Raw genomic sequence first — 16,079 nt, 5'->3', positions numbered from 1 at the left:
GGGCTCCTGTATTTATATCTCCCTCGACTGTAAAAAAAAGCCCGGTAATTCCATAGGTTTCTATGGCTGCTCCCCCGCCCGGGGTGTGACACTGGATCGTTTTCAGACTGTTCAAAAGTTCCGTTTATTGAGACATCAACCAAACCATTAAAAGAAACAGTTTGAAATTCAAACCCACCCCCAAAGCACAATTAAAGATCCCCATAAAATAAATTAATTTTCTCACAAAATATATCTGATTTTTGCCAGTAAATAAAAATCTCCATTTTTCTCTGTGCTTTATATACACAAAGTAACATGGCCGATACTACTAGGCAGCGTGCCACAAACATTCAAAGGGTGACGAATTATATCAAGTGCTAACGCTGGTCACAGAAAATCAGTGTTCACATCTGTGGCATTTATGACGAAAGAGGAGATTAATGAGACACGACCATAGGAAGTAGGTACAGTCTCGGAACGTGCACTTCCTTCCTCCTCAACTGCACCACTACCCCTCAAACGTCAACAGAATACCCTCAGCTTGCGCCGCCACCTGGCATCAGATGATTAGAATCGCAAAGGGACTAACTACAGCTCACTGAAAGAGAACACAACAACGAACATTACCATCACCCACATTCTCACAAATATTGAATTCTTCTTTGGAAGATATAAACTTTGGCGGTAACCCTGGATGGGAACATATCACATAGCAGTATTACCCCGCGTGGGTAGGAACCTGCTTTTGGAGGTAAGGATGAGCAGACTCTCGTACAGTATGTGGTAATATTACTACACGCAGGTTGGGACGACACACGCAAATAGACGTCAGCGTTTAGCATGTTGCGCAACAATTGGTCAATTGAGTCATGCAACGGGACAACATTTTAACGTTCTTTTGTAACCAAAAGTCAAACTACCGCTTACCTATTATGCAAGACTGGTACGGGGTGTTCAGCTATCATATCGTCGGGGATGGCACTTCTCCTCGCCTAGCAGCAAACTCGGACTGGATCAGCGCTGTTTCATTACGAGGACACCAAAGATTCCTGGAAAAACAGGGTCAATAACGGGGCTCGGACCACTGGCAAACCAGACGAAATTCCGTGTATTGAATATTATCTTTAATTTGTTTACCGAATATATCTGTAATAAAGCCAATTTCTTGAAGTTGTTGTCATAGATTGATCTGGTTCCGTTTTAGCCGTGATTCATAACAGTTTAGGCGATTTTCCACCCCCATCTCGGTTCACCTCCTCTCCACTTGTAATAAAATACAACAGGGTAGGAAGCTAACGGCCATACTAATTGATAATTCCGATAATAATCAATAGTAATCGATAAAAATAAATATCAATCAACTGATTAATATCGGAGATCAAGGAAATCGATAACATGAAACTGTGAGTATCGATTATTATCAAAAAATATTGAAATTATCGATTTTTGATTATATTCATAAATATCGATTTCTTCCATTCCGTCGAAATGTATCATCCTTAACCGACATGATCAATTGTTTAATTTTTTTTTTTTTTTTAAATAAAATCAGATAGACAAGATAAGATAAACAAAGCGAGTCTTTATATTGCTTCAAAAGGGCCTAATTGTCCAACGGCGCCGGTCAAGGATTCAAATCACTGCTTACTCGTTTTAAAAAATGGCTAGCGGCCAGGGAAAAAGATTTAGCTCGGATGTTTTGCCACATATAGAATGTAAGTGTACCCTGGCATAGGTCTGCGAGATAAAAATATTTCGTTTGTTGTATTTTCCTCGCGAATTTCGACGGTATTTGAGTGCTACCGAAAATGGCGCCTCCAACCTTGTTTCTTTCCTTAGTAGAGGGAGAGAAGTCATATATTCCGTTACGAAAACCCCCCAAAATCGTATATTACACATAAATATGACAACAACAAGGCATGTTCTAAGTTTTAAGGCAATTTTATTGGCAATGTTTCACAAATAAATCGCGACTTCAATCGACTCGTTTTACCTCTAAGAATAACAGCCGATTCCAAGCTACGAACAAGCTTCGAAACCATTGCCTGGGCTACCTGTGGTATTTAGCAGTACAGGCCATCAGGGTATACGTGTCACGTGTTAAATCTATTGTCTTTGGGAAACGACGCAAAAAGTGCGAAACTGATCCGTTACGAACAGCGCCCAGGCTTCAACGATCGCAAAAAAAACACAGCTTAGAGGCTTTCATCCGGGCATTTCGATAGCTTGAACCGAAGGCACATGTTCAAAGAAGGTGGACACGCGATAAAACTTCGAGTTCTTCGTTTACAATCAGAGCTGCTGGCGCAAAAATAAAGAACACGAATTCAAGATGGCCGCCAATCTAAAGATAACGTGAAGGTATGTCGATTTACGATGCTTAAATTTTGATATCCTTCCACTTTTCACGTATACAAACCCACTTTTCCTCGGTTTTTTTGTTATGTAACACACAAGCACTCGCAATGCCTAGTGCTGGAAGTCCCTAGTTTCCGCTGGAAGTCTCGTAGAAGCACCCTCGGTAGGATTATGTCACGCAGAAATAAGTCACACATGTAGTGAATACATATTTTGCATCTAGAAATTATATACTGATCGGCTGTCAGCATATTGAAGTACACGGAACAACTAAAAGCATTTTGTTTAGTTAACTTATCGCGTTTGACAGGGAAATATAAAACTCTTGCATGGAAATTGCTTAGCCAAGCAGTCATATTTTTAGCAGATTGACCTTTTGCTCGGGAAACTTATAGGCGTACCGCGTCCCTTTTCAAGTGGTACTGGAGAACAGAGTTTTGAGCATTTGTTTTAGTCCTGTATCCGTTAGCTACGTAAGTCAAGTTAAGTCTGAGTTCACACAAGGTTTACCATAAATAAGCTTTAGACCTAGCCGTCGGTGAAATTAGGTTTTAGTACATTTAAAGAGTTTGAGTGCAAAAATGATAAGAATGCTGTCAATCATATTTATCATGTGTGTAGATTGTCATGCGTACTAACAGTGTAACAAGTTAGTGTGTGACATCCGTAGTCAGTAGCAACATTGTAAACATTACGTAAGTCATGGTAGCCCAAGGGTAACTGACTGGCACACCCACGTAGGAAGGTCGTCCCTCGTACACCCATTGGTTAAACCCTTATCCAAAAAGTGCTAAAAGCCCTTTGGGATGTCAGTGTCAGTTATCCTAAAGGACATGCCATCTTAGAAGCATATAAATATGGGTGCGTACCAAAGCCCCAACTTACTTAAGACACTAAGGAACTTGAAGAAACTCACATGTGAAAACACTTGCAAGACTCACATTAACACTTGAACAACACATATATCACATATGAGAACGGAACGGACAGAGAAAGATCGGGTTTAGAGCACTCAAAATACAAGTTTCTTACTGTTTTTGGTTCTTTTTTTAGAGAAAGATGGAAAATCATAGAAGACTCCTCAATTTGAAGTGCCGCATATGTGCAAAAAGTATCAAGAGAGATAAAGAAAGTGCTCGCGCTTGTGATTTTGCCAAGAACATTCAGCAAATTTGGCGCATAAATATCCTTCTTGACAGTCCAGACGTCCATCCCATTCATGTGTGCAGCAGATGTCGGTCGAAAGCCAACAAGGCTGCCTATCTCAGTGGCGAATATCCTGTTGAAGACTGTGTTGTTTGGAAGCCACACAGTGATAGCTGTGAAGTATGCAGCACAGTAAAACATGGGAGACCAGCAAAGAAGAGGAAGGCGGATTGCCAGAAAGGAGACGTAGAACGCGAAGGTAGTGATACAGGCGAACATAGCGACCATATAGAACGTGTTTACTGTATAGAAATTGAGAATTTGGAGGAGAGGTTTTGTGGAGGACAAGGTGGAGATGGTGAAAGAACTCATGAAAAGTAAAGAGACGAAAAGAGCCGTCCTTGAAATGTTGGCAGAGACTGAGAACACTGTGGTTTTTGAAACCTCTGACATGGATTCGTCACTCTCCAGCATTCGTACAGAAGTACTTGCCAAGATTGTGAACGGCATCTTCAGGGTGCAAAAGGATGCCATTATAAAGGACACATCATCATTTTCACAGACAAACAAAGATATCAAATGCATGACTGAAATTGACTGTGACTTGTGGCTATCAAGACGAAACCCGGTCATTGTTGCTGCTCTGAATAGACTTTCTTGTAATAAGAGTCCGTCTACAAACTTCCTGAATTGTCTGGCTTTGGAGCACCTGTATAAAATCTGTGGAATTAACGCTGTTCTGCCCTTCAGTTTCCTAACTAACCTGGTCCTGTTCACTGTTAGCAACTCAAAGCTTGCTGTGAATCTAGTGAGCAAAGTGCTACCTGGTGGCTCCTACACAACACTCAAATAATGGATGGACCACCTCAGTTCTACACCACGTCTTTTCCCATCAGGCGACTGCGAGGTGGCCATTGATAATGACCAAGTTGTAAAGAAAAACTGGAAAGTGCGGGTGGGCCAAAAGAACCGTGTGAGCATAATCACCAGTGTATGCCAGGCTGTCGTAGATGGAAGTGATGACCTACAAAAGCGCCCAGATCTCTCTCCCAGGTATTGTTTCACTTTATCATCTCTAAAAGTACTGAAAATTTCTTTAAGTCACAAATATATGACAGATCAAAATGACCAAATGCACAACCAAATGGAACCTTTGTAAGACAAAGCAATGACATACATTTAAATTTTAAACACACACACACACACGTTAAGTCAGCTATCATAACTCAGATATTACTTATGCAGTTCTTATGTTATTTTTTTTGTTACAGGAATTGGAGAAGAACCTTTGTCGATGAAGATTTTGGAGCTTTGGAGGAGGCCATAAATTTTGACCCATACAAGAATGAGTCACTTAGGAAAGAGGTATCCAATGTTAGCTTGAATGTGTGCAATATAAAGTTTGTAAAAAGGATGAATGCCCAACTCATATAAAAGTTATGTGAAAGAAAATAGTTCATTTGAAAATTTGCCCCTTATTTCAAATTTTATTTGCAATATTGCCATGGTTTCAAGGATTCAGCTTACTCTGATTTGAGTCAAGTACTCCAAGATGGCAAAATTACAACTAATAAAAACAAAACTGGTCGCAATAATAACCTATACAAGCATAATTTACAACTCTCAAATTCCCTATTTCTTTTTAACTTTTCAACATCATTGCCAGCGCAAATTTAATAGTACATTGCATGCATGCCAGTAAATCATGAATATATATTTTTTTCTAATACCTGTTTTTTTTTAATTTGTAGAATAAACAGCTTCTGCAGAAGTGCCTTGAACAAGTTTTCAAAGAGCAGAATGCCAGAGGTGATGGTGGTTGTACAGATGACATTGATGAGAAAGTAAAGGAAATCGAGAAGAAGAAAACAACCAGAATTTGTCCAAACTGCCACACAGAAATGCCCCCAAAAAGAGAAAGTGTGTCAATCCCGATTGCAGAGTAGACCTTAAGTCAGCAGGGGCACAGCTCACAGGTGATAATGTATTGGGGACTGCTTTGCTGACTCCAGTTAGGGAGTATAACACAAGGCGAAAGATCACAGAGGTTGTTTTTGAAGAGGAATGTGACACAGCAACTCAGAAAGTTGTGACTCACTTCCAGCAGTTCGAACCACCACCATACGCAGACCTTTCTGAAGACCATGGTAGAGGGAACATGGTGCGAGCTGTTGGTACCATACGTACGCGAGAAGATTGAAAAGGGAGCGGAAGAAGGAAAGAAGCAAGTGGTGTCTGTCAATGACTGGTTAGACAAGGTGAAAGATCCATGCTACCTATTTCAGGTTGAGATGATGTGGAAGTATGCAGCCGCTTTCCAACTATACCACACTGGAATAAGACGGAATAATGCAGAGTATCTGCAGACTGGACTACTAGCATTTGCTCCACTGTTCAGCTGGCGTCCTTTCACCTCGAAGTATCAACTCATAGAACTTCAGGACAGGTGCGTTACACAAAATTGTTGTGTTGAATGGATTCGCCAGCAAAGCAGGTGGACTTAATTCATAGCTCCCAAGGGGGTAATCCACTAAATTAAGGAACAGGGGGTGCTAGAAGATCCTCTTGTGATGAACATCCATTTTTGTGTCCAAGTTATTTTTTTAGGAATGTCATCAATGCTAATATGTAGGTTGTAGGACACAATTTACAACTTATCCCTCTTAGGCTGTTAATTTAGCAGCACGTGGAAATGCATTCTGTCTGATACATTTCAGCCGTTTTCCATAAAACCACGACGTGAAAAGTTTCACCTTTAGTTGAGAAGGCGGACGTTTGCACTGTAAACCCCACTCTCATAACTACGTTCGCTAGTGTAGAAATAATGTCCTTAGTTAATTTTTATCTGTCTCTGACTATAATGTTTAGCTTATTCAATTGCAATCAAATTTTTATTGATCACCACGTACGAAAACATCTTTTTTTGATCGTATTGTCCTAGTCGTTGTCCTTGCTTTCCAGTGGCCAGTTTCTAATATCAATCAATAATAATCAACTGATTAATATCGATTAATATTGATTAATCGATTTTTATCGATTGTAGGGCCGGGGAAGCTCCACGCCCTGGCAAACACAACTTCGACTTCAACTTCGAGGCAACTTTTTCGGCAGAAAACGGGCAGCTATTCCCTTCAAAATAGTTTCTAAACACATCAATCGAATAAAATTATCCAAAAGACCAGAATTTCCCTGCAATTTTTTGCTGCAAAGTTGAAATTTATTGTTCTTCCAGGGTGCTGACAAACAGTCGGTGCCAGTCGGGGCCTGGACACAATAGTAAATACAATGCAATGCCATGGCAACCGCTGAGACCATTGTATTCCGAGATGAGGGAGGAAAATCGCCTAAACTGTTATGAATCACGGCTAAAACGGAACCAGATCAATCTACGACAACAACTGCAATAAATTGGCTTTATAACAGATATATTCAGTACACAAATTATAGAAAATATTCGATACACGAACATTTCGTCTGGTTTGCCCGTGCTCGGACCGGGGCTAAATGGGTTTTTGGTCTAAAAGCCAATGCTAAATGTATCTTGCTGTACAGAATAACTTTCCCATTATGAAAAGTGCTATGTTTAATTGGAACTGCAATTTGATGGTTTTCGTTTAAACAATTTTATGCCATAAGCAAATTTCGCCGATTACTTCTAAAACATCCCCTTCTCATTCTCGATGGTATTCAAAATTCATTTAAGGGAAGATACTAACGCACATGTACATCCCTTTGAGATAATAAACCCCGCATGGTTAAGATGGTAGTCTTGATATTCAAAACAAACAACCAACGGACCCTATCCCTGACAATGTAAGATTGAAGATTGTATAAACAACCAGCAGAGAGTGAAGCCTACCTGATTAGGTTGTATAGAGGTACGATAACTATACAGACGAAACTCATAAACGCCTAGAAACAAATAGAGGTTTGGTAAGCGCCAACGTCGATTTACATGACTGTGCTTCCCCAAGTGATCGCTGTGTATTTATGGTATACACCTACCCTCAACACTCCTACACACGTCTTCTCTTATAAAAAAAATGCCTGACGTAACTAAGAACCTGATGTTAGCTTGCCTGTGTGACCCTTTGCATGTCTTACCATTGCCATGAGGAAGTAAAACACGTATTCCCAGCCACGTTCTTTGTTGGTGTTTGTGATGACAGGAATAAGGATCTAGAAAACGGAAAAGTCATTAGTGGACTGCACATCCCTGCACGAGTTTTAGACCCTTCTACAGGGTCCTGAACACATACTAGATGGCCTTCAATTACTACCAAGTCTGATTGCAGGAAGCTTTAAGGCTGTTTAGCAGTTTCCAAAAGTTCGGAGAATACATAAAATGCAATTATTGTTTTTGTCATTGCTTGAAATAAAGAACTCTTTACTAAGTTTTCTTTTATTTGTATATAAAATAAATGCAAAATATACAATATCTTGATGGCATTGAAAATCATGGGTAAAATGGATTTGCGTAGACTACGGAAGTATTCGGTACAATAAGACTCATACTGTCTCAAAAAAATATATTTTTTCATGATTATCACAATAATTTTAAATTCAAAACATGTTCTAACTGTGCCAACATTCCTAGCGCTCTAAGCTCAAGGATTCACTCGAACGTCCTTTTCCCGTGTTTCCAGTAGTCTTTAGAAATGCCAATCTACCTGGCTACACCACCCTTTGATATGTATAAAAAAAACACTGAGCACACAGACCTGGTGGAACCATCTTCAGTTACTTTACCTGATGCTTATCGCAATTCCGTCAAGAGAATTGGCCACTATACACTGCACATTGGGTTTTTACCTGTCCAATAGCGGCACCGACACTCCCTGTCCCATCAACTATACCAGTGACAGTGGCGAGAGCTTCGTCATCACCCTTAAGGCAGGGCTGTGGAAATAAATCAGGGATATCAGTACCATTTGGAACATCAAGTCCAACACAAGATCGTATCAGAAACGTATTAAAACATCAAGGCCAACAACAGAACATATCAATAACATTTTGAAAGCATCAGGGCCGACAGACAGAATATTATAATTACCTGTCTCCCTAGATCAGCAGATATCGCAGAACTGATAAGATTTGCTGGCCCGCCTATCATGAACCCTAAAGATTTAGCGAGACAAGATGTTGAACACAGGAGTAAGACAAGATGTTTATACAATTCTTACATGGCCTGAGGAGGGAGGGCACTCTGACACTTTGACTCAATTCCATGATGCAGCAAGTCAAATTATTGGGATGACCGGCGACCATCAGCAAGAAAAATAGAATCTGTAGGACTTTTCCTAGCAGAAGTAATTTTGTTTATTCATAATCCATCCATATTGCACTTACAGCTAGAGTATTTACAAACATGATGCACGCTTACCTGTAATTGCCATGACAACAACATTCAAGGTATACTCTGCTCCAATACCTGTGGGCACACAAAAGATGTTAATGTCATAAAGTGTCAATCTCATCTATAGCATTTGCCGATTATTCTTTAAGGCTATTCAGTAATTCTCTGCCTATTGGGTAATATTGCAAGCTAGCTTGTTAGGGGTGACACCATGATTCTTATGCTATTTAGTATATAATGTTAGGGGAGACAAGAAGGCGGTCTTCATTTGTATATAAATTTAAGTATATGATAAAATAAATACAACAGCGGTTAAACAATAGTTTTTGTAACTTCTAGTCTGCCCTTTAATGGTTGAGTACTGTAACTATCTGTAACTAATTTTATTTCTGTTTTATGCTTACTGTACCATTTGGGGACTATAAAGAGGATGATATATGTTAGTGAGTTGTACTGCTGAGATGTTTGTTTTTAAAGTACTTACTCTTGTAAACAAAAAGAGAAATGACAGACAAAATGAGCATCACAACAACCACAGGAGAGCGGGAACGCATGCGATCCTAAAAAAAGATATAAGGATGAACACTTGACTCATAATTGTCATGATGGCCATGTTCTACAAGAGAAGATCTAGCATTAAAAATATTTTTGGTGTACATAAGGCAACACAAAGGCAAGAATTACAAATTTAACAGTTTTATGGACACACATTTTATTTCAGTTTCACACACATGGAGTGCGAAGAGGCAGGCCCAAGGGAAGAAATATGATGATGTTGATCAATCAAGATCCTTGGTTATCTCTAAAAAGTAATCCTTCCTTTTGCTTGAAACATGAAACAAGGATTCTTCATTTTTCGTTACATCCTATTTTAAATAATTTACCTTTGCTTCCACAAAATAAAATATGCTAGAAATACTTTTCATTGGCATTTATAGTTTCATAGTTATCATAATGGAGACAACAATAAAGAAAATTCCATAGGCATATGTGTATAGGTTAATGCATATCGAAGTTTATAGAGTACAACAGATTTATTATCAATTATATTCAAACTTACAGTTATAAAACCTGCAATAGCACCTCCAATAATTCCACCAATATCATAAAATGTGGATAAGTCATCGGCTATGCTGTCCTTCCAATTGAGCTCTAAAAGAGTCCAAACAAATATACTTTTTTCACAGTATTACAATTGGTAAGGTTTTGACTAACTGGCTGAAGGGTTGTCTTTAGTGAATGAAAGGTTTTTCTTACAGACCTGACTGTCAGGTCTGACTTACTGAATGCAGGATTTGATTTAATGAGTGAAGGGTCTGGCTTACTGACTAAAGGGGTTTACTTGCTGGTGGAATGGTTTGACTTATGACTGACTGGTTTGACTTATGACGGAAGGTTCTCTTGTAACTTAATGTCTGACTTAGTACTGAAGGGTCTGACTTAGTGGCTGAAAGGTTTGACTTACAGAACGAAATGTCTGACTTGGTAACTGAAGGTTCTGACTTGTGACTGAAAGGGCTGACTAACCAACTGCAAAGTTTGACTTAAGGGTTTCACTTTATGACTGAAGGGTCATAAAGACTTTGAAGCATGTGACTTAGTGACTGAAGGGCCTAACCTACTGACTGAGGGGTCTAACATAGTGGCTGAAGGGTCTAACTTACTTACTGAAGGATTTGAGTTACTGACTGAAGGGGTTTACTTGCTGACAGAAAGGTTTGGCTTATAAATGAAGATTTGGACTAACTGAAGAATCTGACTAACAAACTAAAGAGTTTGACAAAATTTTGAAATTGTAAATCATTAATAGTGAATAAATAATATATAATAGTTATTAGACTTACTGACTGAAAGGTAGTATGGAAGCCAAAAGAAGAAGGAGTAGTTCACAAGCTTCAGGCAGGCATATGATAGAGAATACTGAAAAAACAAAATATGTGGTTCAGGTGCAATCTTCATTGCTTGCAGCCTTTTTCTAGATGTCTTTCAATTAAGATTTCTGAGATTTCTTTGAAGTGAAATCAACAAGATCACCCACTTCAGGGTGGTGCCCCGCTTTGAGTCCTGGGTCTACCCTTGTAAAAAATACTCACTGGAATGACTCCCGGAAGAAATAGAGCTTGGCAAAATCCAATAGCCTTCTTAGATTCTTTGGGCAAAACCGATGATGACTGAAACATATGTATAATAAAATTATATGACTTATCATGGATGTAACATGACATTCTTAGAGTTTAACATGTAATAGCACCACTGGAACGGTATCTGGAATGATCGCCTCAGAGTGGAGCGATTGTATGTACTCAACTATGATGGGGTGACGGTACAGTGGGGGTGGTCATACCATAATTCACTGGAACATTACCTGGAATAAAGCATCTGGTAGAGCATATGGTGCCTGGTTGGGGTAGGGTTGCTGATCATCTGTATCATTAAATACTGCAAGGAGAACACCTTTACATTTTTTTCCAAAGCAGAGTATTCACTAAGATCAAAAACAGTTTTTACTTTGTTCTGCTGGAATATTTGTAATTAATAAGTTTACCTGGTCTCTGTTCTTCAGCACTACTCAGCTCATCGGTGGGCATTGGTAATCCTAAAATGGGAAGTTGCTTCAGTAAAAGAATGTGGAATAGGAAACTGTATAAAAGAAGTAAATTAAAAACAATCTTCTTACCAATGTCCTGAGGTGAAGGAATCAGGCAGAAAAATATAACGAGTCCCCCAGCAAACAGCATGGCAGAAGGGACAAGCATGGCATACTAAAACAAAAGCCATTGAAATAAGGTTAAAAAATGAACATTCAAATTTGGCCTCTGTTTGATGCTAAACAATGGGTTCTGTGGTTCTAGCTGATTCTCACCTATTAACTGAGGGTTTCTGTCTGGGTTTTTTTTTTTTTTCTCCATCCACAGAATTCACCAAACAGAAACCATCAATTCAAACCTATGTTCTGTGGTCAGATATGAGTCCTATGTCCTTTTATGCCTTGCTTAACATGTTATACAGTTTCTGCCCCCTGGTTATTCAGTACATTTTTAACATGACAGGTCAACAAGTCCATGCAAGAATGAACAGAATCCAAGGATTGTCTCTGAAATCTTTATTAAAGTCTCCAACCACTTACACAATACTAGTATAAAATAAATGGGAATGAATATCAGTATATAGTGCCCTAAGGCACTCTTTGTTTAGTCTTCTCCAACAAGTCCTAGTCAAAACCCTTCCAATGTTCCTAGCAACTCATCCACAACTTAAAACTAGCTGAATGCTACCTCCTATTTGTATGACACAATCAAGTGTGAGAAAGCATTCTATACATAGATCCTACAACTTGTTGTCAGAATGCGCATTTCCTTATTACAGTGGGTAATATCAAAAGTGGTAAAATCAAAAGTAATTCACCAAAAAGAAGTATATCACAGGCAAGTGTAGCTTGCATATGTTTGTATAATTGTACAATGTGTGATAAGCTTCCAGGGTGATTTACTTATGCTAGATACATTAAAATAACCCTTTAGACAGCGAGTGTGCACTAGCTTATACCCCATACCTCATATCCATAGTCAAGCACTGCAGCAACCTAAAACATACAAGTCATGTGAATGCCCCAGTATATAGTTTTTGGATATTTTTGTGGAAAATATGAAAAAAAAAACACATTTCACTGTTTATATACAACTGGTATTAATAAATATCTGAGACCACTACAACCATAGTACCAAAAATAATCAAATTTAAGGTTTTACCTCAAGAGCCCCAAAGATATTCCCCACGGAAGCACATGCACTCCACAAGCCGAACACAAGGCCACGGCTAGACAAAACAGGACAGTATAATTTGGAAGATTCAAATTATTCAAGATTGATGAGATATAAACTCTGGGGGCCATTGTACAGTAAGTATCCTATGGTTTTCTGAAGTAGAGAACCCTTGTTGAGTACTAAATACATGATGGATAAAAATCAAATTTATATCCCACCTGGATTTACCAAACCAGTTGCCCATCACAGCCACGGTAGATGGCCAGCCAGTAGACTGTAAAATACCTGTAACAACAAAATAAATTATGTTTTTACCACCCAAAATAATAGATTGCATCAAGAAATCAGAGGATATTAACAATGTGTCTGGCATTCAGTGAGCAGGACCATGCAGAGAAAGCTTAATCAGTAGCTGAGAACTTATGTGAAATGGATAGTGAATTTATAAGTGAATAGGAGACCAAACAATGCTAACACTTGCCATTTAATGCCATGAAAACTCCATAGTACCAGATGTTGTGTATGTTTAGCCATTTGCTGACTGTCCCAAACATGAACACCTGGTGAAGAGACAACACCTTTCAAACAGTGAATAACAAATAACATGACAATATAACTCAATAGACTTACCATGATAGCAGAGGAGCACATTCCAAATGCCAGGACCTTGCGAAGGTTAAATCTGTCACCTAAGGCACCACTAATAAAAAGCCCCTATTAAGATATAAAAGAACAACAGATTTAAATAGACATTTCTTTAAAGTAACAACTTATTCAATAAGCATAATATTTCATTTTAACATGATTTTTTTGGAGTCACACAGTAGTAAACAAAAAAAACAAAACAGGTACAACAAGAAACAGTATGCACATGATTGTATGCAAATTTTCCCCTGGCTTTTTTTTATTTTTAGTAGTTGTCAACAGTATCCAAACTTTCCAAAACTACATTGGGGGCTGATCTCTTGTGCCCTACGGCATCATTAGTCTATTGGGGTGTACTCCTGCTGAGAAAATAATTTTCTAATGAATCACCACAACTCTCCTAAATGCGCTCTTTTCTGGTACTAAATTGATTCCAAAATTGTTTACACAGCTATTCTGGATCTGTATGACCTGGAATTGATTTGTTGGCTTTGGATGAAAAGAATTATAAAAAAAATGTCTAATTGTGGGGAGAGGTGAGCTGACTGGTCATCCCATGCCAAATTTTTCTTTGGCTCTCCCAGAATGCCTTGCAAACTGGCAGCAAGATAATTAAAGCAGCCTGCATAGAGTGGACCTTGTGTTTCCATGGAAATGGACCTGGACAATGAGAATAAAGGTATCTATTTGTGTCTTGTGTTGTGCTGTTGAGTGGGTCAATTCTGCTGTTTTTCCTGGTTTGATTTGAAATTTGTCTAAAAACCTGATCATTTGGCTGGAGAGTAGATGCTATCACCTTGGTTGGATGTATAACTTCAAGACCATTTATCCCTTAGGTAAATGTATGATTATCTTTTTTTTATCTTATTCTGTTTATTTTCCATTAATGATTTTTTGGTGGGTACTTCTCTTGGCTGATGCAGATCAGTTGAGGGGCCAATAGGTTAATAGGTTATTAAAAAAGCCTCGAGACTACATGATGAGTTATGATAAATGTTTACTTGTTAATTTCCACTTACAATAGCATATGTTGATAAAAAGGTGGTGTCCATCGCTCCAAGAAAGTATTCAGCACTTTTCTGTTATCAGACATAAACATGTAAATAAGACTATAGACACCATTGAAAAAAACATCATTAATAGTTAGGTAATACTACTTTTAATTATCTAACTATTATTGATGAACAAAAAATCACATTAACAATTACTAAAATAAAAGCGTTATCAAAACAATGAAAAAGCTGCAATTTCCATACCTTTGTCTCAAAAAATTGAACTGCCTCCCATGTCTGTCACAAAAGAATCAAATGCATGTTGGAAATCAGAATTTTTTTCATATATTGTAGTAGAGTCAGGAGCCCATTAGTATGCGTATGTCTTCCCTATCCCTCTACTGTACATAAAAAAAAACATTCTTGTGTTGTATCAGTGTCTCAGCATTATATAGCAAATCAGTTTGACATAAAAAGAACCAATATGTGACCTTTGTGTTTCAATTTTGGCTGATCTTGTCTGATAGGAAAGTTCTCTTTGGAAATCTTAAATTATTTTTTTTTTTACATTCCAGCTGCGATTTGCATAATTGTAACCTCATGCAACTTCCACACACCATCAAAATAAATATAGCAAATTGGCCTGTTTATCTACATGCACCTAAAAAATAACCTGAACTGTGAAAATGTTGAGACACTAATATATTACAGAACATAAAAAGGAATATACAAACATTATTTAATCATGCTCTCTGCTTATCATCCCTACTGTATGTCTGTCCCACAATTGTCATTCTGTTTGATGATCTGTCTGTTTAAATGACTGCCTGTCTGGATCATCAAGTTACCACGACAACCTGCCTGACTGCCTGTTAAGCTGTGTACATACATAAACCCAAAAATCAAGAGGAAAACAGAAATCTTACCGATTCCGGTTCAATCGGGTTTGTTTTGTTAAAAGGCGTCCATTCTTTTCGCATATTGTCCTTGCAATTACTAAAAGCTTTTCTTGTAGCATGGAAAAATGCATAGCTGCGAAAACAATGGGATGGGAACGATAAGCTTAATAACTTATATACATAAGACAGTTTTTGGGCATGACACGAATCAGGGTTCAGATTTATGAAGCCCGAGAAGACGGTTTACGAAGCTTATAACATCGCAACATAACAACATAGCATCGCGATAATCGCAACGCAGAATCAAAGTGGGATCACACAAACAAGGTTAAAAGATACAGTAGAATAGTGGACTAAAAGAAGGAGCATATAGATTTGAGGGATATTTGCTGTACTTATATTTTATAAGTAAGTATATACTTAACTTATGGCCTACTGGTTTTCCTTTTCGTTCGTAAAATAAGAACAAACAGACAACATATTTCGTGAAAAGCGCGGAAGAATATAAGGAACCTATTTCTGAATCAATCAGTTAACAGCATCTATGTGGTATTAGAAAGACAATGTTTGATATACAAACCTCATAAACGTTAGAATAAAGACAAGAATGTGGTATGGAGTTAAGGACGCCATCTTGAATCAGCCGCTTCACTTCACGTGACTCTCATGCATGAGAGAAAGAAACGCCACAGGAAACCCAACAAGAACAGCGGAAGATTTTTTTTCTTATTTTTTTTTTCTACTATGGGAAGATTGTTTTTATTTTCGTAGAAAGTAATAACGCAAAGCATTGAAAATAGATTTGAAAATAATAGTGGTTAGTGTTTATTGAAGAAAAAGGTTAGCTTGATTGATGGCAACTAGCATCACTCGCAATATAGCACGTCGCCCCCCCCCCCCCTCACCCACACCGTCCACTGATAAAATCGATTTGCTC

General features: G+C 38.2%; 2 protein-coding genes across 2 annotated transcripts; one reads left to right on the top strand and one right to left on the bottom strand.

Moving 5' to 3' along the window:
* Positions 1-105: 105 nt before the first annotated feature.
* LOC5519058 (sugar phosphate exchanger 3) lies at positions 106-15,821 on the bottom strand. The gene is made up of 23 exons (XM_032363819.2): positions 15,723-15,821; positions 15,170-15,275; positions 14,508-14,540; positions 14,271-14,330; positions 13,237-13,320; positions 13,088-13,166; positions 12,825-12,891; positions 12,592-12,658; positions 12,396-12,425; positions 11,520-11,604; positions 11,388-11,438; positions 11,208-11,281; positions 10,936-11,013; positions 10,687-10,762; positions 9,903-9,994; positions 9,327-9,402; positions 8,870-8,917; positions 8,540-8,604; positions 8,299-8,385; positions 7,591-7,665; positions 7,346-7,398; positions 910-1,031; positions 106-580 (listed from the first exon to the last, which is right to left on the bottom strand). Exons 1-22 carry the CDS (start codon positions 15,773-15,775, stop codon positions 944-946), a joined length of 1,527 nt encoding a protein of 508 aa, XP_032219710.2. The 5' UTR covers positions 15,776-15,821; the 3' UTR covers positions 106-580; positions 910-943.
* LOC116602974 lies at positions 4,206-5,699 on the top strand. The gene is made up of 3 exons (XM_032363821.2): positions 4,206-4,539; positions 4,758-4,851; positions 5,238-5,699. The coding sequence occupies exons 1-3, from the start codon at positions 4,343-4,345 to the stop codon at positions 5,430-5,432; spliced, it is 486 nt and encodes a 161-aa protein (XP_032219712.1). The 5' UTR covers positions 4,206-4,342; the 3' UTR covers positions 5,433-5,699.
* Positions 15,822-16,079: the final 258 nt, after the last annotated feature.

The sequence above is a fragment of the Nematostella vectensis genome, chromosome 1 (genome assembly GCF_932526225.1).
Source record: "Nematostella vectensis chromosome 1, jaNemVect1.1, whole genome shotgun sequence".
NCBI classification, from domain to species: domain Eukaryota; kingdom Metazoa; phylum Cnidaria; class Anthozoa; order Actiniaria; family Edwardsiidae; genus Nematostella; species Nematostella vectensis.
Note: the sequence above shows the minus strand (reverse complement) of the source record. Positions and strands in the feature narration are given on the sequence as shown.

Bases quoted from the DNA above. Each gene is read 5' to 3' on its own strand.
- LOC116602974 (XM_032363821.2), top strand. From the start codon at position 4,343: ATGGACCACCTCAGTTCTACACCACGTCTTTTCCCATCAGGCGACTGC. The intron at 4,540-4,757 runs GTATTGTTTCAC...TTTTTGTTACAG, and splicing joins CGCCCAGATCTCTCTCCCAG to GAATTGGAGAAGAACCTTTG. The intron at 4,852-5,237 runs GTATCCAATGTT...TTTAATTTGTAG, and splicing joins ATGAGTCACTTAGGAAAGAG to AATAAACAGCTTCTGCAGAA.
- LOC5519058 (XM_032363819.2), bottom strand. From the start codon at position 15,775: ATGGCGTCCTTAACTCCATACCACATTCTTGTCTTTATTCTAACGTTT. The intron at 11,282-11,387 runs GTAAACTTATTA...TTCTCCTTGCAG, and splicing joins TGCTGAAGAACAGAGACCAG to TATTTAATGATACAGATGAT. The intron at 9,403-9,902 runs GTAAGTTTGAAT...ATCTTTTTTTAG, and splicing joins CTATTGCAGGTTTTATAACT to GATCGCATGCGTTCCCGCTC.